Source organism: Notamacropus eugenii, chromosome 5 (assembly GCF_028372415.1).
Source record: "Notamacropus eugenii isolate mMacEug1 chromosome 5, mMacEug1.pri_v2, whole genome shotgun sequence".
In the NCBI taxonomy this organism is placed as follows: Eukaryota; Metazoa; Chordata; class Mammalia; order Diprotodontia; family Macropodidae; genus Notamacropus; species Notamacropus eugenii.
The window spans coordinates 457,957,324-457,983,498 of record NC_092876.1 but is presented as its reverse complement, the minus strand read 5'-3'; the positions used below and the strand labels follow the sequence as shown (position 1 = coordinate 457,983,498).

At 39.9% G+C, this 26,175-nt stretch overlaps 1 protein-coding gene across 8 annotated transcripts in view; it reads right to left on the bottom strand.

Annotated features, from left to right (window-relative positions):
• Positions 1–26,175, bottom strand: part of MAP7D2 (MAP7 domain containing 2) — a 182,478-nt gene that overhangs the window by 34,227 nt on the left and 122,076 nt on the right. For 4 of the 8 annotated variants that reach the window (XR_011968256.1, XM_072615305.1, XM_072615307.1 and 1 more), the window contains 4 exons: positions 8,633–8,753; positions 5,634–5,744; positions 3,996–4,118; positions 1,904–2,046 (listed from right to left, as the gene is read on the bottom strand). Coding sequence is in view for 7 of the 8 variants with exons in the window: in XM_072615305.1 (XP_072471406.1) it covers positions 1,904–2,046; positions 3,996–4,118; positions 5,634–5,744; positions 8,633–8,753 (498 nt within the window). In the remaining variant the exon portion in view is untranslated. Of the gene's footprint in view, positions 1–1,903; positions 2,047–3,995; positions 4,119–5,633; positions 5,745–6,423; positions 7,574–8,632; positions 8,754–9,045; positions 9,144–26,175 lie in introns of those variants that run through there. The other 4 variants (XM_072615310.1, XM_072615306.1, XM_072615312.1 and 1 more) reach the window with 4 other exon arrangements.

Here is a 26,175-nt window from a genome sequence, read left to right as displayed (position 1 = left end):
AATACTCAGTTTACTTTTCACCTGAGGGTACACATCCTTCCCTAATTTTTCATTATAAATTTATTGTTTAGAGCCTGGAGCTTATAAAATATAATATAGCTCTGGATTTCTAGTGCTACAAGCCTGCTGAGAATGCTCGAAAAAGAGCCACAGAATTACTTACAAAATATTTATCAGAAATATATATATGTATATATACATATATGTATGTGTGTATATATACACATATATGCATGTATATATACATATATATCACATATACATACACACATGATGATAATGATAAATATAGCACTTTAAAGTTTTACCAAGTGCTTCACCAATATTATCTCATTTGATCCTCACAACAACTCTCTGAACTGGTATTAATATTATCTTCATTTTACAGAAGAGAAATGGCTGAAAAGAAGTTACACACAGTAAGTCAGAGGTACAGTGTGCCTGAACTCCATGACTCCAAGCCCAGCGTTCTATAGTCACTATGTCACTGACCTGCCTCTGAGATAGATGGAAAATTAAAGGGTCAGCTTGCACCTTTGTGCAGGGGAAGAATGCTATATCTGAAGGCACAACACCTGGGTTCTAATCCTCAGTCTGTTACTAATTCACTTAATCTCTCTGGGCCTTGGTTGATTCATCTGTAAAATGAGAAGGCTGGACTAGATAGGAAGTGTCAAACCCACAGTCCACAGGCTCCCCAAACTCCTCCAGACTCAAATCTAATTGGGAAAAGTTTCACAAAATAGAGAAAAATACAATACAACACAGATGTTGGTAGGTTTTTTTTCTAAGTTAATATGCCGCGCAGCACTGTATTTCTATTTCAGTTGAACATCATTGGACTAGAAGAATTTCTGGGTCTCTTCCACCTTCAGAAACTTTGTGCAAGTAAGGCTCTGTTGCCCATAATTCCTAAAGACTGACCACCCAACCTTGTGAAGCAGCCTAGGGAAAAAATTCTGCTTCAGCACATGCCTGTGGACTACTGATTTACTCAGATACCGCATAGGTCATCCCTAGGAAGTTTTAAAGTCTCTGAACATCCATAAGACATACCAAAGTCACACCGTTGGTAAGTCACATTCACAAAGATCTTCTTAACTCCAAATCTGGCAGTGGATAGAGTGCTTCTGTGTGCCTCAGAGATAAACAGAAGACTGTAGGAAGTCAACTGATACCTTGGTTCAGTAATAGTTACAACAGCAGTTAGCATCTACAGAATGTTGTACTTTAAAGGTTTGCAAAGCGCTTTTATAAATATGATCTCATCTGATCCTCCCAACCCTAGCAGAAGGTGCTACTATTATCCCCATGTCACAGATGAGAAAACTGAGGCAGACAGAGAGACTTGCTTTGGCATCCCACAGCTATTAAGTGTATGACTTAGGACGAACTCAGTTCTTTCTAACTCCAGGTCCAGCACTTTATCCACTGTATCATCTATCTGCCTCAACAGAAAGAATATTCTCCATAGAGACGATATTTGGTTATTAATGAGTACAATTACAGTTGGCTGGGGCAGCCAGGTGGTACTCTAGTGGGTAGAGTACCAGCCCTAAAGTCAGGAGGATCTATGTCCAAATCCAGCCTCAAGACACTTACAAGTTGTATGATCCTGGCCAAGTCACTTAACTCCAACTGCTTCCCCGCAAATCAAAACCAAAACCAAACAGTTACAGTTGATCCAGAACTAAAAAACAAACTTGAAAGGATCTAGAGAAGACTGCAATGCTGCTCACCCTGGCACCAGCTTTGACATCATTTCACAAAACTCCCATTAAAAATGCTGTTCCAAATAAAAAGGTGTATTTTTCTTAAATGCAGGAAGAGATTTTAAATTGTTTTAATGTCACACAGATCAAAAACCTTACTGAAAGTGACCAAGGCTTGCTCTAAAACCTACCTGTTCAGACGAAACTGCTCCTTTTGGAGCATCCCCGGCACCACAGGACATCATCTTCTTTCTCTCTGGGATTCTGGCAGGAGATGCCTTGTAGGGAGATTTATAAGGACTCCCTGTGGCTAAACGAGGACAGATAGGGAAGACTGTAGAGTTATATAGTCCAATAGTTAAAGCAATAGGAAGAACGGACAGAAGAAGAAGAGGGAAGGAAAAATGGCACAACATTATAATTGGGCACATGGCAAATAGTCTCACAGGTTAGCTAATGGTCTCTCATACTCCAAGGGACCTCTCACCCTATAATAGCAGCAGCTTATATGGAATCACCATCATTCCACTTGTAATAGATATACGGATAAGAAATAAAATCTTTTGGAGGTTCTTGTTTTTAAAAAAAATTCCCATTTGAACTTCTTCATGAAAACAATATGAAATTATTTTTGGAGGCAACAGTGTTTTGAAAGTGAGAAGGATATATGGAGATAGGTCTTACATGATTGAACATACATAACCTGTATCAGATTGCTTACCATCTTAGAAAGGAGGGTAGGGTAGGAAGGAGGGAGAAAATTTGGAACTCAAAATTAAAAAAAAAAGAAAATGAGAAGGATGCTGCTTGAAATCTTAGCCTGGCCACTTGCTAGTACTAGGGAGGTCCTGGGCAAATGACTTGACTTCACTGGGCCTCAGTTTCCTTATTTGTAAAATGAAGAGGAGTTGGATTAGATGGCCTCTGGAGTCACCTTCCAGCTTAAACTCTATGATCCTAAAAAGTGTTGGATTTCTTCACCTCATACTCAGAAGCCTCCTTTAAGGAAACATGGACGTACTTTACTAAATGTTCAAAGGAACTAGATTTTAAAAAATTGAAGTAAAATTTGGTTGTGGGACCCAATAGCTAACCTTCAGAGAGGATAAAATGACTTTTTTTGCTGTTTTGTTAGTCATTCAGTCCTATCTGATTCTATGTAACAGAGCAATGAAACCAGATTCTAAGCCACAATAACCAAAGGGCTTAAGACAACCTATCTCCATGACTGCATTAACTAGCAAGGTTACTTATGCACAGTGACATCTGACCTTTCCATTCTACCCAGACAGGCAACTCTGCTATCGTAGCCTCATCAATAACTATACGTGTCTTAAATAATTTTAGTGAGATGATGTTTAAAAAAAACTGCAGCTTTTTTAAGAAGCTGAGAAAAGAAAGTCCCCCAATTCACCTTCTTCTCCATCAAGCATTCAGAACAAACAGAACAACCTCCTCTGAGCTTTCAGAAGGTTAACCCAGACATCAATGGAATCAATTCGATTCTGTACTTATACATATTCTATATGATATACAAATCAATTCTGTACTTCTTGCTGGCTGATCTTTTTTCCCCAATGCATAAAAATTTTAAATGCTACGTAATGATATTCTCATGACCTTACCAATTATTTATTTATCTATGGCCAATAGCATGTTTACCTACAGGATCAAAAGTTTTAGTAACTTCACTTTCAGTTTTTCTTTCAATATAAATTCTTTTTAATAAAATGGTATAATATACTAGCAATCTGTAGGACAGTTTGATTTTTTACATCTAATTGGGAAGTTGAAGGAAGGCTAATGCCACATAAGTGGCAAATATTGAACTCTGGGGTAAATGGATTCAGGCTTGTGCAGGGATGATTTCGTTAGGGACAGTTTGGAACAGGGGCTGGGTTTCCATCTCATCCCCTTGTATCTCTACCATTTGGTCCAGTAGGTGCTTAATAAATGCTTAGTGATTAATTAGGTGTCCATAAGTTTAAAAGGTATAAGTTTACTTGGAATATTTAATACAGAAAGGAATGCATTTAGGAGGGAAATATAGGTTTATTTTAATTTACTTTAGTCGTTCTAAAGAAATGTGGTTCAACAAAAGTTGGTATGAAAAGAAAATATTGAAATTAGCAGCTTAAGACACTGCACAAAACTAGGAAATGGGGAGGAAAAAAGGAAAAATTCACCATTAAGTGAAACACTTCAATCCCCTTTTAGCATTTTCCACAGCTTCCAGTTGCCAGTTTTACACCTAAATAGGCAGCACCCTTCAGCCTGTTTTACCTGAATCAATGGACTGCTCAGAGAGAATGAGCATGCTTCGGTTTCGCGCTAGGGAGGACTGTGTGGGAGTCAACAGTCTCATAACAATGAAGTTTTCCACTGGACTAAGATGCATGCGGTGGGCTGGAGGATGGAAGCAAATGAATGAAAAAATAAAAATATACACACATGCATATATGCAAAACTAAATCAAAGAAAATAAAGGGATGTTGAAAAACACGTGAACTGGGCAAAGGGATGTTCCTGGAAACACGAAACAATTTGACAAAGCAATTTAGAGCTCCTGAGAATCAGGCATTTAGTGGACTTCTTGATATGAAGCAGCCCTGGGGAGATAACTGAGAGTTGACAGTGTATGGTAAAGCATGGACACATTCACATATTAATTCACACTAAGGAAAACATGGATTTTCCTGTAATACCAAGTGGATTTTAGCAAACACACAGACTAGAATTTATAACACAACAGCCATGCACTCTACATGCTTCATAAATGCTTTCACATCAATGTCTTTAATAATTCCATTTTCAGGTGCCTCGTGAGAACTGAGCTACCAACCAGCAGTACTGTGTCCTACTCAATACCTCTAACACAAAAGGCCTGCCAGCCTTTAAGGTGCAAGCTTAATTGTAAATTCACTGATAAGAAGCATTAGGGAAAGAGCATTTCCGGCAAGAAGTTATTTGTCCTTTAAAGGGCACAAGTCTTTTCCTTATTCCCCTCCAAGGCAACTTGCATGCTAAATATTCCATCGGAAATGCAACGCACAGCAGATCACACCCTTGGAGAGGATGGCTTTTTTAAGCATCACCATCACACAACATGGCAGGGTTTATCTCTCTCCTGCCTTATCCTTTAACCTTCAAAGCCTGAGTGAGTGGTTTTTGGGCTGTTTTAGTGATTTATCTGAACCCCCAAGAGAGAGCTGCCCAATAACCCGAATGAGACAGAAAGCCGGTCCCTTAAATCTTTAATTCAAAGAATATCTAAAAATGGCACCAAAGTTTTTGTCATCCACATCCCAGTAACTAAATTCACCTGCTGCCAACAGCTAGTTAGAGCACCTGGAAATGCTGCCTTCTTTTAAGTAGTTTTTTCTTACTTGGTCACATGGTTTCTCTTCCTATTGAATAGAGAGCCTTGGTCTATTATCATGGGAAATTACAGTGACCCATTTTGTTAGAAGACTATGTTATCTACCGAACTCTAAGTAACATCAACCTCATTGATTCGAGCACTTCAGATGCCTAAGGCACATCAGGTAGGAAAATCCTTGTCATTTATTTAAGTTATTCTGTCACATTCCACTTGCTTTTAAGTTAATTTCTAGAAATAAGTGAAGCAGAGATTCTGTATCTGGAAGAACAGGTCAATTCCCATTCCCTAGAAGTAAAAACTAGCTGCCCATTTCCAAATCAGCTCCTTTCTTCCCACGGATTAGAGGGTTTGACTATGCTATATTATAACAGAGTTATTTGCAAAGGGCAGAGAGGTTGGTGTGTTGGGGGAGAGGGGATAGCGGGAGGAGTGACTCATGAAAGGGACAGTTCTAGAAAGGTTTATAACCATCCAAGAGAATATTTAAATGTAGAAAGAGAAGAGGACTGCAGAGAGCCCAAAAGGACATAGTCACTTGCCTTTGTCAGGGGAATATGTAATTGTTGCGGTGGAGGAAGACAGACGCTTACTGATGGGTGGCTCCACTTGCTTTGGAAGATTCATTGTAGAAGCTGAAAGTTTGTCACATGCTGTAGAGAGATGCATGAAAAAAACAAGTTTATATTCATACTACAGAGCAGAAAATCAATAAATTATTTTCTTCCCTACTTCATCTGTGGACCTTTGTTAATAAAAGCTCTGAAATAGCAAACTATGTATTTATTACCCTAAAAATCTAATTGTCCTAATTTCAAATGTCCAGCCTCTTCAACAATTAACTATTATAGTGGAGGATTTTCTTTTTGCCATCTCAACATTTCCATTTTACAAAAACTAAAACTATAGTAAATCCTCATGGCAGATGATCTTCTTAAGAAAAGCAGTGGGGTAAAAGTAGCTAAAGCTGGCCTTGGAATTAGAGACACCTAGATTCAAGCTCCTATCTCCATACATAAAAACTGTGTGACCTTGGGCAAGTCACTTAACCTTTCAGTCCCCCAAGCAATGCTCTGAGACTATAATTTGCTGAAGAGTTGACAATCTATATTGGTAGAGGGAGTTTCCTCACCAGGAGTTCCCTACACCAGTCAAATCACAAGTTCCAACTTCCCAAAAGAGATCAAAAAGCCTGTTTCATGGTGTATTTGGAAACAAACAAAAACCCCATATGGACCAATTACACTTCTGTTCTAAATTTAACTGCCACTGGAACAAAAAAATCTGTAAAATAAAATGAGCTTCACTCAGCCCAGGAAATGAAAACACTACCTTATCTGACAATTCTCAAGGTTGGGAAATTTACGTTGCCTTCTGCTGTGCTAAGGATACTTGTTTAAAGATCAAAGAAATCCTTCAGGAGCAGGCTTCAGACAGTCACCAAATGAATAATCCAGAGTGATTCTTTTAAACGTATGGACCTTGAGTCTTAGTGGTTAAGATTTCCAGGATCTTAAAACTTAAAACCATTAAAACTCAGTGGAAACCAAAACTGCAGTTTTGGTGGTCTCCCAGTGGGGAGTTGTGCATCTCTCCCTGCTATCCTAAGACTAAGGGGAGAAGTACAGGTGCTGTAAAATTAACCCTGCCCATCTAAGTAGGCTCTTAAGTCCACCTAGGCAACAAGACTGTGATGATTCTGTTTAAGGAGGAGGCAGAGAACTCAAAACTTCTATTTCTGTTCATGTAATATGACCATCCGCATTACTGGTTAATTACTGCACCCATTTCTTTTTTTTAAAGCCCTTTTTGTCAGCAGCAAGTATACTTCCATTTCTAAAGATGCACTTTAAATGGAAAGAAGTAAAGGTGTGCTAGCTCTCGTTCCTGTTCTAGATAAGGCAGTCTGTTAGCCCTTTATTTAAAACAAAATGCCTACCAGACAGGACAGGCAAGGACAAACCCAGAATATGAATTTGTAAGCTTCCAAAAGTATTTCTGTTGATAAGGCTCCCTTGCCATCCCCTTTCTGACAGACCTACGGCCAAAATCTATCCCAGTGACACAGACAGAGAGCTCAGGCATCCCCCCTCCCATGAAGCATGTTATAAAAATGGAATGATCTTTAAATGGAAATAATGACATGTAGGGTCAACCTAGGCATTTTCTGTAGAGGCTACCCCAAAAATGTGCCTAGGACAGGCTCAAACAACATCCACACCAAGTCAACAAATTTACTGAGCTGTTTGAGTCTGGAGTGAGTGGGAGCCAAGTATGAGATGCATTCACTTCACCCAAGGAAGATGTAGGCATGCACTGACATCACTATGATGAAACAATAGAAGGCAACATACGTGTGGGTCATAGTGCTATTAAAACAAAGTTACACAGCATCAGATGGAGATGTATATTAAAAGGGATGTTTAAAACAGACAAGGTTAGTGGATGAATTAAAGTGACTGGAAACAGTTATCACAAAACATCGTAGTACTGTGATGCTCTGAAGTACCATTGGAGTCATCAGCAGCAGAGGCAGAGGTCACGGGGTCTGCAGGAAGGGTGCTGGCCGATAAACCTAGAAGAGGGGGTGGGGTATTTTCTGATTCACCTACACAGCAGAAAATCAGAGCAAAGAGAGGTGACAAGTAACCTGATACTTTTATTTTATCACTGTTGGCTCTTAAAAAAAAGTTTACTAGAGCTATTAGAAAAAGTAAGTGGAAAAGGTAGCTCTTTTTAATTTAAAAAAATAGATTTTTTTTTCCCTATTGGAGTATAACACAAAAAACAGCATAGCTCAGACAATGTACTGTCAACAGTTAAACATGCCCACTCCAGAAAGATCTATACAATGCATTTATAGCTTATTCATTAAAAGAATGGTAATCTTATTATTCAAAGAGACAAGTATTTTAAAACGCAGTCATGTTTCATTTATCAGATTTAAAAAAGTCACCTTTCAAGACGACCAGCTTTATAAAGAAATTAAGCTGACCTGGAAACTTGAAAGCTGACACAAACTGAATAATCACGTAAACCATTTAGCTTTGAAAGAAAACTAAAAGCAACAAAAATTAAGGACAAGGGAGAAATAAATGGCAAACACTGTTCTGCATTTTTAATAGCACAGTGTCTGGCACATAGTAGGCACTTAAAAACATTTTTTTGTTGCCTGATGAACTAGACCCTAACCATGAAAAATATCCACAGCCTCATGTTTACTAGTCCAAATTGATTTCTTGTGCTTGTAAAATCAGTTACTTAAAAAATTCTCTTCTCCCTTTTAACAACAATTATCTGTGATCTCTGGTGTCTGAGCCATATTAAAAAAACCCAAACCCTTAAGAACGGGTGCCCCAAATTGCCATGAATTCATCTCAACGGCAATTCTGGCAAGTTTAATAACTGCAAAGCTTCCACAATTCCAAGTGGGCCCACCAGTGGAAAGTACCCCAGCAACCACGCTGCTTAGGCTGCTGCTCTCGGGGTGGTTCCGTTCTGCAGGATCTGCAATGCAGACAAGACAGCCGGCTTCACTCACCATCCTTGTCGGAAGAGCCCGAGCTGGAAGCCAGCGCTCCTCCCCAGGACCACCGCTTCTGCTTCTGCTCCAGCTGCTGTGCCCGCTCCAGGGACCGCCGCATCATGGCTTCTAGGCGTTGCTGAGAAGTTGATGTGATAATATATTAGTCAAGGTGTGCGTGCGTGCGTGCGTGCGTGCATGTGAGTGAGTGTGTGTGTGTGTGTGTGTGTGTGTCTGTGTCTGTGTCTGTGTGCAGAGAAGATGGAAAACAAAACACCTCTCCTCTGGCTAGCTGTTCTTAATGCTTAAGGACGGAGAAGCATGGTCTTTTCTTGGTTCACGCAGATGGATACCCTGGACAGCGACATCAAAGGGAGTCTGTGGTAAAGAACCGACTCTGAGAAACAACTCATGGTATTAGAACTACCTACCTCCAAAGAGAGCCCTTTCTTTTGTCTGCAGAACCTGAGGTCAAGAGAAAGGCCCAAGTAATAACCCAGAGCTCCTATCGCTGCTGAACATCCAGTCCCTCTGGGGGGCACTGCCACTGAGCTGCTCTGGCCTTAATTTGTTTAAGAATAATGCTTGACAAGCATTAACTCCTTCTTGCCTATGCCAAACCATTCCCATGCACCGGAGCAGCCCATAGCTGAGGGTGGGTGGGTGAGGATGTCTCTGATGCACTCAGAGACAAGAGAGTTGAATTCTAGAACACCAATCAAGGGCTAGTTCCAGAAAAAAACACCACCATTCTATTTTGATTTAGAGGATGATAAAGACAAGAACATTGCTCCCCCAAATTCCTACCACATAGGGAGCTTTTATGACCTTGATAAGAACTTTTATGAGACAAAGAGAGTGAATCCATTCTGTAAAGGAGAAACCTGCTTTGCCAAAGATCAAAGTGGAAAATGCCTACTTTCTACTCCATTCTGCACGCCCTGCTTCATGTTTACTTGTCAGGGGTTAATGTTTTACGTTTAAAACTTAGCAGACCCATCATCTCTAAGCCCTACCTCCAGCATCTAGAACAAAGCCCCCAAAAGATAGCCATCCTATTTTTACACAGTGCAGCTGACAAATTCCATACAAAGCCAAACTGCCCACCTGTGCAGACAAGAGAAAATCAACAGACGGTTCAGAAATTAAAATAAGAGAATAAACCTTTTTTTTTACTCTCATAAAAAATATAGCCATCATGCAGCAGAAAAGGATCCCATCCCACTGTTACCTTGGGAAAGCCAAGGAAGAGGAGAGCTCAGGAGCTGGAAGCATTTCCCTGTGTGGCTCACAAAAGCTACTGTCCTAATTATACTAGCCAGCCCTGCCTCCTTCCACAAATGACACTGCAAATACTCAGTTCTCTTCCGGTGCCAGGTTTGGGACTGGGGCAAGAGAAAAGGTAACTTTAGCTGCTCCGCCATCCCAGATGCACGTTAAACCAAAGCCTGGGGCTTTCCAGGAACCATGCACAATGGGTAAATCAAGCATGACTCCAAAAGTCAGAGTAGAAAGATGATATTTCTGTTTTCTTAACTGGAGAGGGGAAAAAAAGCCAACAAAATCCTCAAATTATCCTTACTTTAGCTAGGTGGTTCGGTGCACATGGCAGCTAGGTGGTGCAGTGCCGGACCTGGTGTCAGGAAAACTCCTCTTCCTTTGTTCAAGTCTGGCCTCAGATACTTACTGACTAACTGTATGACCCTGGGCAAGTCACTTAACTCTGTTTGCTTTGGTTTTCTCGTCAGTAAAATGAGCTGGAGAAGGAAATGGCAAACCACTCCAGTATCTTTGCCCAGAAAACCCCCTACGGGGTCACAAAGAGTTAGACACAACTGAAACAAATGACCAAACAATGATCAGTGAACAGTCAGTAAGACACGAGTTTGAATTCTGCCTCACATACTTATTATCTAACCGTGGGCCAGTCACCTAATCTCTATCTGTTTTAGTTTCTCCAACTATAAAATGAGGGTAAAAATAGCACTTACCTCCCAGGGCTGTTGTGAGGATCAAATGAGATAGCATTTGTAAACCCTTTAGCACCATATAAATACTTGTGTTATCATTCAGTTATGTGTGACTCTGTGATCTCTTCTGGGGTTTTCATGGCAAAGATCTGGAGTGGTTTGTCATATCCTTCTCCAGCTCGTTTTACAGATGAGGAAACGGAGGCAAACAGGGTGAAGTGACTTGCCCAGGGTCACATAGCTAGGAGGTGTCTGAGGTCAGATTTGAACTCAGGTCTTCCTGACTCCAGGCCCAGCCCTACATCCCCTGAGCCACCTAGCTGCCTCTGTACACGTGCCAGCTATTGTAAACATTCTACGCAGTCAAAGGAGTAGAACACCTTAGAATTACAGACACAGGGCTGGAGAGCATAGAGTTGTATTTCCTTTATCCTTATTAGCTTTCAAGATGCTTTTTAAAATCACAGTGATAGAATCATAAAATATCAAAGCTGGAAAGGACATTGGGGATTATTTAGTCCAGGGATTCTTAACCTTTTCTGTGTCATGGATCCTTTGGAGAGTCTGATGAGGGCTATGGACCTTTCCTCAGAATAATCTTTTTAAATAATTGAAGAAAATGCTCAAATTCAGTAAGAGATTAGTGAAAATAAAAATGCATTTTCCCCCGAGAGATGTATTTTTCATCTAAGTTCACATACCCTTGATATCTATCCCTGTATCCCCAAAGTCCATGGACTCCAGCTTAAGAATCCTGAGTTAGTTCAACCATTCTCATTTTTACAGAGGAAACAACTGAAGCCCATTCATGGATGTTTGGATTTCATCTTTTTTAGCTGATAGCTAATGGAAAGAAAGGGCAGCTGGGTGGCACAGTGAACAGAGTGCCTAGCCTGGAGTCTGGAAGACTTACCAGCTGTGTGACTCTAGCTAACTCAATTAACCCTGTTTGCCTCAGTTTCCTCATCTGTAAAATGAGTTGAAGAAGGAAATGGCAAAACACTGCAGTATCTTTGCCAAGAAAACTCCAAGTGGGGTCATGAAGGGTTCATGGACATAACTGACTAAATGAATAAACGACAACGGAGAGAAATACGCATTCTGTACGTCTCCAGCTCTTTCAATGCTGCTTCTTCCTGAAAGACTGAATGTCTGCCTCATGGGACAGGAGATTAAAAAACAAAAAACAAAAAAACAACCAAGGAGCGATGTCTTTTCTTTTAGTTCTCTGGTCTGAGTACAGTGTTACACCCTATTAACTCCTTCACCAGCGTTTGGTTTGGGAAGTTAATATTTGGAGATTTCATGAGAAAGAATTGGCAGCCAGAGACTCATTTCCCATGGGGTGGTAACAATAAAACATGGACTGGAAACCACCTGACTGAGAGAGTCTCAGTAAAAACATTCAGGCTTTAGGTTGAACTAAGAAACTTCCCTTTCCTTACCATTTTACCCCTGAGATATCATCCTTATACACCAGAACTAGTGGGTGCAGGCAAAGCACTGTGGGAAGTCTGCCCTACTGCATGGTGGTGATTGAAGCCTGTAACACTTGCGAACAGGGATAAAGAAAGAAGAAGGTGCAGAAGGACCTTTTCCCAGGATTTCAACCATAATATTTATGATAATCCCTGTCAAAAACTCTGGGAGAAAAGAATCCTTGGAATCCCAGGCTGGCTGCTGAGTATGGTTTAGACTCTTTACTCTAGAGCAAGGAGAGGCAACCTGTGGCATTATCATCAGCACAGGGGATGATTTTGAATGATGTGGCCAGGACAGCCCTGGCAGCTAACTGGAGGAGGAAAGGGGCAAAGAGAAGCAGCAGAAGAAAAACCAGAAAAGGTTTCATGTGGGGAAGGTGACATTTGAGCTTTGAAAGAAGCTAGGCTATTGTTCCATAAGAAATGATGAACTATTGTGCTACAAGAAATGATGAACAGTCAGACTTCAGAAAAACCTGGAAAGACTTATATGAACTGAAGCTGAGTGAAATGAGCAGAACCAGGAGAACATTGTACACAGTAACAGCCAGTGTGTGAGGACTGTTTCTGATAGACTTAACCCTTCACAGCAATGCAAGGACCTAAAACATTCCCAAAGGACTCAAGGCAAAATGCCATCCACACCCAGAGAAAGAACTATGGAATTGGAAGGCGGAATGAAGCAGACTGTTTTCTCTTGTGTTATGTTTTGGTTTGTTTTTTCTCATGGTTTCTCCCATTCGTTTTAATTCTTCTATTCAACATGACCAATGTAAAAATGTGTTTAATAAGACTGTAAGTGTAGAACACATATAAGATTGCATGTCTTCTCAGGGAAGGAGGGGAGACGGAGGGGGAGAAAATTAAAAACTTATGGAAGTGATTGTTGAAAACTGAAAACAAATAAATAAATTTTTTTAAAAAAGAAAGAAATTAGGAATCCTAAAAGGCAGAAACAAGGAATGAATGAATTTCAAGGATGAGGAACAGTCTGTGCAAAAGGAAATGGAGATAGGAGATGGAATATCTTCTATGTGTTGGGGACATTAAGACCAGTCTGGCTGGATCAAGCAATCAATCAACATTTATTAAGCACCTACTATGTACCAGACACTGTGCTAAGCTCTAGGTCAAAAACTCATGCAAGGAAATAATTATGTAATAAGGCTGGAAGGTAGGTTAGAGTCAGGTTGTGAAGGACTTTAAATGCTAGGAGTTTGCATTTGATCCTAGAGGTAATAGAGAGACACTAGAGCTTCTTGAGCATGGGATTGACATGGTCAAACCTGTGTTTTAGCAATACCACTTTGGCATTTGTGTGGAAGAGAGATTGGAAGGTAACGACCTTGATGCAGGGAGACCAATTGCTAGACTATGATCCAGGCAAGAGGAAGAGGGGGCCCTGGACTAGGGGGGTAGTCTGTGGTAGAGAGGAGGGGGCAGATTCAAGAGATACATGGTGGTAGTATCAACAAAACTTGGCAAACGATTGGATCTGGGGAATGAGGCAGAAAGAAGAGTCAGAGATGACTCAAATGTTGTGAATGGGGTGACTAAAAGTATGGTGGTGCCCAGAAAAAACACAGGTTAGTATGGAAAAGGGATGGAGTTTAGGAAAAAGATAAAGTTGTGTTTGGGACATTCTGAGTTTGAGTCCTAAGGCTGAAGAATCAGAAGAATTTTATTAGATGTATAGGCCATCTGGTCTAAGCCCCTGATTTTATAGATAAGAAAACTGAGGGTGAGGTGAATGATTTGAACAAGGTAACAGATATAATAGATGGGAAAGCTGGGATTCAAGAGTTCTCCAAATTCAGATCTAGTAAAGGTAATGAGATAGTGAAGTGATAGAGTGCTAGGTCTGGAGCCAGAAAATCCTGAGTTCAAATCTGATTTTACTAGCTGGGCAAGTCACTTGGCTTCTGTTTGCCTCACTTGTAAAATGGGGATAATAACAGCACCCCCCTCCCAGGGTTGTTGTAAGGATCAAAGAAGATGATATTTGTAAAGTGCTTAGCGTGGCGCCTGGCACCTAGGAGGAGCTATATAAATGTTAGCTATTATTTATTTATGATCATTACCACTGCACTTTCCTTCAGTGTTAGCAAACTCCCTTCTTCAGTAAAGGCACCCAAGTAGCTATCCCGTGTCCCATTTTTGTGTTCAACATAAAAAGGTTGTATGTGGGAATAGGAAAAGAAATAGTCTCAAAAGAACTGAATTCAAGTTCTTGGCTCTGAGACTTATCAATTTACCGCAATGGGCAGGCAGGTCATTTTATCTTTCCTCGGTTTACTCATCTGTCTATATCAGGTAAGGTAACTTAAAGCCTGAGTAGATATCTAGAAAAGCAACTTCAGGTTCGAGGTATTCTGTCAGTGTATACCAGTTAAAAACCATAGCTCATGAGTTTCCACAGGTGTGTTTTATTTTTACAGCTCAGCCAGGTGGCACAACTACTTCAAAGCAAAGGCCTTCAATGTTCTTGACTTTTAACAAACAGTTGCATGTACCTCCATTTGTTATCACTCTTAATTGTTGTTTCCCTTAATTGTTTTCAGGAAGCATGTTTTGTAAGTTTATGTTTACTGTGTTAAATCAAAATGTAATTGTGTAGAATGTAAACAAGGTCAACTTTTACCCAAAAAAAGAAAATGCATGAGTAAAGTAGCAATAGAACATTTTTCACCATAAATATAGACTTAGCTTGTCACCCTGGCCCACTGTACAAATGTGCAAAAGAATCTTGTTAATGTACATTTACACAAAGATAGTAAGAGTGATCCTGGCCGTAAGGACTCCTTAATCCTCTAGCAAGGCTTTGCTTGCTTCTGAACTTTATGTTTGTGTCTTGACCTAATCCAAATGTTAGATTCATTTCTGAGTCTATTGCTTGGAAACACTGGAAATCACAAATTGTCAGTGCTTTAAAGGTCTTACACAACATCCTTCCCAATGCATCAATCTAGTCAATAATATCCATGAAAGCAGTCCTGGTTTGTGCTTCTTCCTGTCCTGCCTTCTGCTTTCTACTCTTCCTTTTTAAAAGAATGCCTCAATGACCTTTTCTTTTTCTAGCTCTTTTTCTATTTTTGACTGCCTGACCTCCTCCCCTTCCACTGGAAAAAAATAAAAAATAAATAAAAACTAAGTCCTTGCAACAAACATATGTTAGTCACAGCTAAAATTTTTAGAAACGTCTTCATCATATGAAGCTAAACTCTACCTTCTGTTTTAACCTTCCCATAACTTCTGCCAAATGATCTGAGCTTTTCCCTCTGGAGTTAAATAGATTAAGTCTAATCCTTCTTCCATATGACAATCATTTAAACATTTGAAGAGGTATAGATCACTAAAGTCCCTACATCTTTTTTACTACACATGAACTATCCTTTGATCTTTTAGAAAAATTAACATTTTATTGATTTCTTCTGCTTGTAAGATGTAGGCATTTCTGGATACAGCCCACTCCTTTCAGTGAGTCCTCCTTTGTTAACAAAGAAAAACAGTCAAGCAAAATGAACCAAAATGGGGAGGGACCACATCAAACAGTGCATGTAACCCACTGCACCCACAATCTTCCACCTCTCCAAGGAAAGGAGAGAGAAGGAGGTCCATTGCTTCATCAGTGGCCAAGAACGGCCAATCCAAATACATAGCACTGGTTTCAGCTTTGTGTTCGTTTCACTATCGTATATCAAGAGATATTATACCATAGAGTCATAGATTTAGAACTAACATTATCTACTCCAACCCCCTTTGTTGGGACATTCTGAGTTTGAGAGTTTCTCAGGAGAGAAAACTGAGGCCTTAGGTTAAAGAAACTTCCTCAAGGTCATACAGGCAGTAAATAGTTGAACCAGCATTTGAACTCAAGTCCTTGGATGCCAAATCAGTACTACTTCCAGAGTACCACTATTTTCATAATTCTGTATTCATCTTCATTTTTTTTTGTGAGTTCCTGATATTCACCATTTCTTACTGCACAACAATACTCAATTATATTCACACACTAAAATTTGTTCAGCCATTCTCAACAGATATTACTCCAATTTATTTCCAGGTTTTTGTTGTTGTTGTTGTTTTTTGCTACCACAATAAAAGTACTGCTATTAATTCTTTGAGATATATATATATATAAGATCTGTGTTACTGTCTTTAAACTCCTTCAGGTATGTGCCCTGCAATGGCATCTCTGGTTCAAAGGGTAGGAACAACTTAGTGACTTTTCTCACAAAACTTTAAATTGCTTCCAGAATGGCTGGACCAGTTACTCCAGGCTCCACTAACAGTGCTATTAAGTGCCTGTCTTCCTATAACCCTTCCAAAATTTACCATTGTTGTCCTTTGTTATCTTTGCCACTTTACAGGGTGTGAGGTGAAACCTCAGGGTTTTTTTTAATCTGTATTTCTCTTACTATAAATGATTTTTGAGTAATCTTTCAAATAGTCATTGAAAGTTCACAATCTTTATTTTGAAAACTGTGGACTTAACAATTATTGGGGAAAATTCCCCTTGATCCTATATAGTTGTGTTAGGTGACTGTATTTCTTAGATCTCAGACTTTTATCAGAGATATGTGATACAGACTTTTAAAAAAATAAACGGTTGATTTCTTTTCTTGTCCTAGCTTTGATGATTTGTGCAAAAGCTTTTTAATTTTGTGTAGTCAAAATTGTCTACTTTTGCTTTTACGATGACACAAGTTATTTTTTGGATACCAGTTTCTGCCACTTGATGCATTAACTATTCCTTTTGTCTTCAGGCAAATCATTGATAGAAATTCTCAAGAGAACAGAGCAGAATCTAGGAGAAATAATTTAAAAATTATTGGACTACCTGTAAGTCATGATCAAAAAAAAAAAGAGCCTGGATATCATCTTTCAAGAAATTATGAAAGAAAACTGCCCTGATATTCTAGAATCAGAGGGTAAAATAGAAATGGAAAGAATTTACTGATCATCTCTTGAAATAGATCCCAAAAGGAAAACTCCTAGGAATATTGTAGCCAAATTCCAGAGTTCCCAGATCAAGGAGAAAATATTGCAAGCAGCCAGAAAGAAACAATTCCAGTATTATGGAAATAAAATTAGATTAACACAAGATCTAGCAGCTTCTACATTAAGGGATCAAAGGGCTTGGAATATGATATTCTGGAGGTCAGAGGAGCTAGGATTAAAACCAAGAATCATCTACCCAGCAAAACTGAGTATAATACTTCAGGGGAAAAAATGGAATTTTAATGAAATAGAGGATTTTCAAGCATTCTTGCTGAAAAGACCAGAGCTGAATAGAAAAATTGACTTTCAGATACAAGAATCAAGAGAAGTATAAAAAGGTAAACAGGAAAGAGAAATCATAAGGGACTTATTAAAGTTGAACTGTTTACATTCTTATATGGAGATGATATTTGTAACTTATGAGACCTTACTTAGTATTAGGGTAATTGGAGGAAAGATAGATAGATAGATAGATAGATAGATAGATAGATAGATAGATAGATAGATAGATAGATAGATAGATGGTACAGGGTGAGTTGCATATGAAGGGATGATACCTAAAAAATAAAATTAAGGGATGAAAGAGGAATATATTAGGAGAAGGAGAAAGGAAGAGAGAGAATGGGGTAAATTATCTCACATAAAAAAGTCAAGAAAAAGATTTCACAATGGAGGGGAAGAGGGGGGAGGTGAGAGGGAATGAATGAACCTTACTCTCATTGGATTTGGTTTGAGGAAGGAATAACATATACACTCAATTAGGTATCTTACCCTACAAGAAAGGGGGAAAAGGATAAGGGGAGGGGGGTGATAGAACAGAAGGCAGATTGAGGAAGGAGGATAGTCAGAAGCAAACACTTTTGAAAAGGGATAGGGTCAAAGTTGAAAATAGAATGAGTGGAGGGCAGAATAGGATGGAGGGAAATATAGTTAGCTTTTCACAACATAACTATTATAGAAGTGTTTTGCATAACTACACATGTATAACCTATATTGAATGGCTTGCCTTCTCAATGAGGGTAAATGGAGAGGGAATAAGGAAGAGAATTTGGAACTCAAAAATTTTAAAAACAAATGATAAAAATTTTTTTTACATGCAACTGGGAAATGAGATATATAGGCAATGGGGTATAGAAATCTATAATGCCCAATAAAAAAGTAAAGGGGAAGAAGATAAGATGGGGTGATAAAAGAGAGGGCAGACTGGGGGAGGGGGTAATTGGAATGTATGCCATATGGGGTGGCAGGGCAGGGAGAGATGGGGAGAAAATTTAGAACTCAAAATCTTGTGGAAATGAATATTGAGAACTAAAAATAAATAAAGTAAAGAATTTTTAAAAAGAGAGAGAACAGGGCAGAATAGGTTCATATCCCAAAGATATGCACAAAAAGGTAAAAAGGATCTATTTGTACAAAAATATTTATAGCAGCTCTTTTTGTGGTGGCAAAGAATTGGAAATCAAAGGGATGCCCATTAACTGGGGAATGGCTAAATAAGCTGTGGTATATGATTGTAATGGATTGTTATTGTGCTGTAGGAAATGACAAGCAGGAGAATTTCAGAAAAACCTGGAAATACTTACATGAACTGATGCAGAGGAAAGTGAGCAGAACCAGAAGAATATTGGACGCAGTAACAGTAATATTGTGTGATGAAGAATTGTGAATGACTTAGCTATTCTCAGCAATACAATGTTCTAAGACAGTCCCAAATGACTAATGATGCAGCATGTTATCCTTCTTCACAGAAAGAAATGATATTGTTTGAATACAGACTGAAGCAGGCTATTTTTCACTTTCTTATTTTATTTTTCTTTTATGCAAGACTTTTTGTACAAAATGATCAATATGTAAATGTTTTACACGATTGCACACATTTGATATCTGATTGCTTACTGTCTCAGGGAGGGAGAGAAGGATAGAATGTAGAACTCAAAACTTTTTTTAAAAAAGTTTTAAAAAATTGCTGTAACATGTAATTAGGGAAAAATAAAATGTATTTAAAGAAAGGAAAAAAGAAAATTACATATTCACTAGAGACAGAGAGAGAAAGAGAGAGAAAAAGAGAGAGAGGGAGAGAGAGAGAGACAGAGAGACAGAGAGAGAGAGACAGAGAGAGAGAGAACAGAGCAAAAGACAGAGCTAACAAGGGTTGTGCTGGTAAATGTTTAACAATTGCCTCTCCAAAAAGGGAGTAACCATTTTAATGCTTAATCTGTATTATCAACATTTTCTCCACCACTTTTTAAATTCTAGACAATCAGCAGAACAATACATCAAGCTCTGAGTTGTAGCTTTTGCCAGTTTCCAAGGTGTAAATGGTTACACTGAAAATTTAACAACTTGGCTTTCAGAAATAAGTAGCAGCTTCTCCAGCACACCCCTGGGACCAGCACTCTTACATGTTACTAGAGAATCTCCACTTCAGATTGATGTCTACCTGTTAAACACCATTTTGGGGGCTCATTCCATTCATGTAGATAGTTATTGATATAATAAAAGTACTAATATCTACCTCACACATGTATCCATGGGAACTGAGAGAAATTGAAAGGTCTTCCTGAAATTCTGATATAACTTTGTCTACAGCATTTTTTTTAACCTACCAGTCTAGAAGCTTTGTCAAAGGCTCATTCTTAGTGAACTCGTGATGGTTCCTAGTGATCACTGCTTTCCTTCCTAAGAGCTTCCAGAACCATCCATTTAATAATGTGTCAAGGCATTTTTTTCCTCTTTCTTTTCAAAATTCTTTGTAACAATGAATGGGTAGGGTAGGGCAGGGTGGGGTTGTATTTGGAAATGATGATGTAAAAATAAAAGGTATATTATATATTATATAAAGGTATATATTATATACTACATGTATTATATATTATTATATGTTATGGAAATTTGCCAGTAATAAACATCAAGCTCATTAGTTTTTAATTTACAAAGTCCATCTTTCTTCCTTTAGACTTTGAGGTCCCTGAGAGTGAAGACTATCTTTTGCCTTTCTTTGTATCCTCAGTGCTTAGCACAGATCTTGACATATAGTAGGTATTTAATAAATGCAGGTACTTAATAAATGCCTTCAGACTTGCTGACTTTTAAAGAACTGGGCCATTATCTTATGTTCAGTCTTTTATCACCTCTCCCATGATACCCCAGAGATCACTTTTGGTGGTTTAGAAATCACATTTACAGATCTGTCTCTCTCTCTCTGTCTGTCTGTGTCTCTGTGTCTCTCTGTCTCTGTCTCTCTCACACACACACGTGTTTAAATGTGTTTGCTAGTAGCTTTACAATTATCTCACTACATCCTCATAACAACCCTGGGAGGTAGGTGCTATTATTATCCCCATTTTGCAGATGAGGGAACTGAGGCACACAGAGGGTAAGTGACTTGCCTAGTGTCATCCAGCTGATAAGTGCCTGAGGCCGAATTTGAACTCGGGTCTTCTTGACTCCAAGCCAGAATCCTACCTACCATATCATCGAGCCTTGTTTCCTTCCCTTCACCATCTTAACCCTGTATTGAATCAGTTGAACAAAGCACTGAGCGCTCTCCTCGGATTCCTTGCCTCCAATACGTGTTCACATTCCGCTAATCCTCAAACCCCCTTAGGTCACTCCCACATCTGCTATCTCTGCTCCTGCAGATGAACTGCTGAATGCTATTAACATAAGTGAAACAATTAATGCAGAACTGGTCCCAGCACAGATCCACTTATCTAACCTCCACTGGGCCCTGACTGCTAATGAAGCAATCCTTTCATCCTTCAGCTGGTCTCATCCTGCTGCTGGTCTCTCATCCTTAATTGATCCTTCTCGTAGCTACCAGAATAAGTGACCACATCACTCTCCTGAACAAAGTGCCTTCTCACTGCCTGAAAGATAAAATACAAGTTCCTTAGTCTGGCCCCCCATACTCTGAGTCCAACCTACCTCTTCCATCTCCTCTTCATCTGGTTGTCAGTGGTTCTATGTTCCGAGTCAGAGGACTACCAGGTGTTCATGACATGCCACATCCCTCTGCCATACATAAGTTCTAGACGTCCTTCATGCCTGGAATGCATGCCCTGGTCCTCATCTCTGCCTTCTGGGTGCCTCATCTTTCTAGTCTCAGCAGAGATTCCTATGTATCCTTGCCTCACCCCTAAGTCAGAGGACTCCCACATCACTACCCTTGGGAACCTAGTGAAGTACTGCTCTCTTCTCAAAATTATATTTTAAATGAATAAATATACAGAAGATTGCAAAGGAAATTAATTATATTGTAGTGCAGTTATCAAAATATTAAGAAAAAAGGTCATCTAAAAAAAGTTCATTTGAGTTCAGAATGTGTTTCGCTATGCCCCAAAGTTCAAAAACTGTGCATACATTTTGACCCAGCGATCCCACTGCTAGGTCTGTACGCAGAACAGATCAAAGAAAAAGGAGAAGGACTCGCATGTACAAAAATATTTATAGCAGCTCTTTTTGTGGTGGCAAAGAACTGGAAATTGAGGGATGCCCATCAAATGGGGAATGGCCAAACAAATTGTGGTATATGGTTGTAATGGAATACTATTGGGTGAGAACAGATGGAGGTGGGCAGACATCAGGAATAAGGAAAGAGCAGAAATCAGAATTAACCCTCATCAAATCTGAATTCACCAGACACTTTATTTTTTAATCTTAGCCCCAAATTTGTCACACCATATCCTCAGAATGGGTTGATATTAAAAATCACAAGATTGTGTTTCAGTCAACTAATCAATCAATAGGCATTTATTAAGCCCCTACTGTGTGCCAGGGCTATGGTCATGTCTGTCCATTTTGATTGAAAGTGATCCCAGATGCCTTTCTAGGCAGGTAAAATTTCCTCATGACATTTTACCAACCTAACCCATTAGTTTGATACTACGCATATGGCACTGGAGACACTAAGACAAAAATTAAATAATCCCTGCCCACAGGGAATTTATATTCTATATAGAGAACTGGTACACATATAAGCTTTATAATTATTGAATTCAATGTACTTCTACTAAGTCTTACTGTGTGGAGAGCACCGTGCTACACCCTGAGGAAGATTGTTAAATAAAACCCCATCCGTCCCCACATATAATTTACAGTGTAGTAGGGGAATAAGGGCAGTTAGGTGGCAAAGTGGATAGAGTGCCCAGCCTGGAGTCAGGAAGACTCATCTTCTTGAGTTCAAATCCTGGGCAAGTCAGTTTACCTCAGTTTCCTCATCTATCAAATGAGCTGGAGAACAAAATGGCAAACCACTAGTCCCTTTGCCAAGAAAACCCCAAATGGGGCCATGAAGAGTCAGACTCAAGTGAATAAGGGGGATTAAGATCCTAACAAAGACTGTTACTATATAATTAGATTATGCATTTTGTACATATAAGGATGTATGCAGTATACAATGTTACATGGAAAATGCATTAAAGTAATATGAAACAAAGTGCTAGGTGAAGTCTAAGAGGTAAGCGTCATACCCATGGATGCGAGTGCGGGGAGAGTCAGCGAGCCGTAAGGAAGAAGGCCCCTTTCGAGCAGAACATGAAGGGAAGGCATCACATTCTAGGCACAGACAACAGTGTTAGCAAGCAGAACACTTGGGAGACTGAGAGTAATCCGGTTTGGCTGGAGCACAGAAAGCACGGAGGGGGAAATACAAGGTAAGGTTGGCGTACCCATAATTAGACCCTTAAAATACGTGCTTTTATGATAAACAGCCACTTGTGAGCAAAGGGACAGTCATGTTCTTCCTCAACATGCAGAGGGCCGGGCTGGGCAGAGTAGCATGGCACCTTGTGCACTCATCACCCCTGACAAGAGCCTACTCTCAGATGTGTGGCTCCCGTTTGACGGAAATAGCGCATTTCAGAGAAGTGGTGTACTGCATCCCAGGAGGAATGACGGTTCCAAGTCATGCCTTTTTTTTTGGAGGAGAGTTGGGTGGGGTGTTGAGGATGTGGGAGAGCTCTGTAATTTCAAGGGTACAGGGGACATCCAGGGAAGACACACCCTCTATCAGCATAGACCTGTAACCACTCTGCTGCTTAGTATCTTATAAAGTTGTTTAGGGGTACTGAGAACTACAGTGACTTGTCTAGGGTCACATGGCTACTATGTATCAAAGGTGGTACTTAGAATCTGTTTTTCTTACTATGAGGACTTTTTTAGGGATGAAGCATGGTGATGGTGCAATGGAAAGAGCACTAGTTCTGCAATCCAAGGATCTGACTTCATATCCTACCTCTGACACTCCCTGCATGACCTTGGGCAAAGCCTTTACCCTCTCTGCCCTCGATTTCCTTATCAGTAAAACGGAGCTTGGGCAGCTAGATGACTCAGTGGATAGAGTGCTGGGCTTGGAGTCTGGAAGATCTGAGTTCAAATCTGACCTCAGACACAAGTCACTTAACCCTGTTTGCCTCAGTTTCCCCTTCTGTAAAATGAGTGGGAGAAGAATATGGCAAAGCACTTCAGTAATATTACCAAGAAAACCCCAAAGGGAGTCGTGAAGAGTCAGGCACAACTGAAGTGACTGAATTACGATAAAATGAGGGTACTAGAATGTACCAAGGGCGAGATCTAAAACCAGGCCTTTCTGATTGTGAGCACCATCTTTAATTCTCTAGGTTACACCACCTTTCACACCAGGTTATAGTTACTTCACATTCGGTGGCAGGCATCAGGTGTGATCAGCTAGGAACCTCTGATATCATTTTTGAGAGTTATATTTGCCTCTCAAAGCAGTGTCTCCTGAGAATATTCTTAAAAAGGAACCTCATGGGAAGAATGGAGGCCAGCCCTCCAGAACACCCATTCTCCACGGCAGCTTCACAGGAACCCTTCCTCCAGTCCCCTGGGCACAGGATTAGCTCACCACATTGTGCTGTAAACTTCTACGCAGGCTGAGCAATGAAGGCTGTCCATATTGGTGGGATCTTTTTAAGATTAGCTCCTATTTCCTTCCTTCCTTCCTTCATTCCTTCCTTCCTTGTCATTCCCCAAACCTTAAATCCAGTGCACTATGAAGCCCATAGACTGGACAGCAGACGATCCCTGCCCAAGCTCCACTTCACGACTGGCTTGCAGTGATTATCCATAGTAACAGTTTCTGTTCCCTCCCAGGGTGATTTAGTTTTTTCTGCCTTTTGTTCATTAAAAGGGCCATTCCCTGACTACTTCTTAAAGAGGCCTCTTCACTCAGTGGGCTTTATCTCCCTCTAAGTGAGTACCTGGAAAGGCCAGCCCAAGAAAGCCAAGGTCTCCCATTGCATCCTGGGCTATTTACAGTCATCCTGATGAATATCTGGTCACTGGACCCAGATGGCTCTGAAGGAGAAGTGAGGCTGGTGGCCTGCACAGCCCTCCCTCACTCGAAACAAAGTCAAGTGCAAGTCATGTCATCATTTCTCTGGTGTCATGGTCTTTGAAAACAAAGGATGAACGTGACAGTAACCTCCTCTCTGACACTACGACAAATGAGCTTAGTGAAACATTGAGAGGACCTTGCCGCCAAAAAAGTAAAACTGGGGTCACGTCTAATCCTAAAGTTGGACTCAGGCTCTCCTCACCACAGCTTTGAAAAGACCACCCTCAGCCTCCAGACCTCTAATAGCTAAGTGAGTAATATAACCAAAAGAGGTCAGTGACAGAAAGGAAGTTCCCATGGATACCAGAATACTCCCAAAGCATTTGTACGTTTTAGTGGCAAAACAAACTGGTGCCCGTCAATTTGGAAGTGGCTAAACAAATGATGGTATTTGCATGTAAGGGAATGATGAAAGTGAGGAATTCAAAGAAACATAGGAAAACTTGTGCGATCAGATGCAGAATGGAGAAAGCAGAACCAGAGGGTGGATGTGCACATGTAATAGAATAATGCCAATCAAACCAAGACTGATTGGCATCAGAGAGCAGATTAAGTGCAACAGTGAAGCCTGGTTCCAGAAGGCTGATCAGGAAACTCTTCCTCCTTTTCGTAGAAAAGTAGAGGACTAGGGAGACAGAATGTGTGCATGCACTGTCAGAGGTGGTCTCAGTATCCAGGTGGTTCTTGTTAACTATTTTTTCTTTCTAAGAGGGAAGGGATCTCTGAGAATTTACATTGAAAGACCCAAGTTCTAGTTCAGGGATTCTGAATCTAAGGCTCTTCAATTTGTTTTTAAAATATTTTGATAACTGTATTTCAATATATAAAGTTTCCTCTGTAATCATTTTTTCTTATATGAACTGAGGCTGACTGAAGTGAGCAGAACCAGGAGACTGTGTTCATCCTTTGTTGCTGAAGAAGACCACGTCATCAGAGAAATGATGACATGACTTGTACTTGACTTTGTTTTGAGTGAGGGAGGGCTGTGCAGGTCACCAGCCTCACTTCTCCTCCAGAGTCATCTGAATCCAATGACCAGATATTCATCAGGAGACTGGAGATGACCCAGGATGAGGCAATTGGGGTTAAGTGACTTGCCCAAGGTCACACAGCTAGTGAGTGTCAAGTGTCTGAGGTGAGATTTGAAATCAGGTCCTCCTGACTCCTGCACTGGTGCTCTATCCACTGCACCACCAGGAGAACATAATACACAGTAAAAACCACAGTGTGCGATAACTGTGTTCTTTGAGTTCTTCTTGGCAATGCAAGGATCTAAGACAACTCCAAAAGACCCATGATGGAAAATGCTGCCGCATCCAGAAAAAGCACTATGCAGTCTGAATGCAATCGAAGTGTATTACTTGCTCTCTTTCTTTCTCTTTGTTTCTTCTTTCTCATAGTTTTTCCCATTGATTCTAATTCTTCTTTACAACATGATTAATGTGAAAATAGGTTTAATATGAATGTCTATGTGGAGTCTATATCAAGTCACATGCTGTCTTAGGGTGGGGGAGGGGAAAGGAGAGAAAATCTGGAACTCAAAATCTAATGGAAGTGAATTTTTAAAACTAAAAATAATTTTTTTAAAAAATCATATTTTTAAAAAATTTTATACATTTGAAAATATTATTCTGAGAAGGGGTCCATGGGTTTCACCAAACAGTCACACACAAAAACGTGAAGAACCCCCAGTATGGAAACTAAAAAGTAAGAGTGAAACTTTAAATGAAAATCAATTGTTGAGAATCT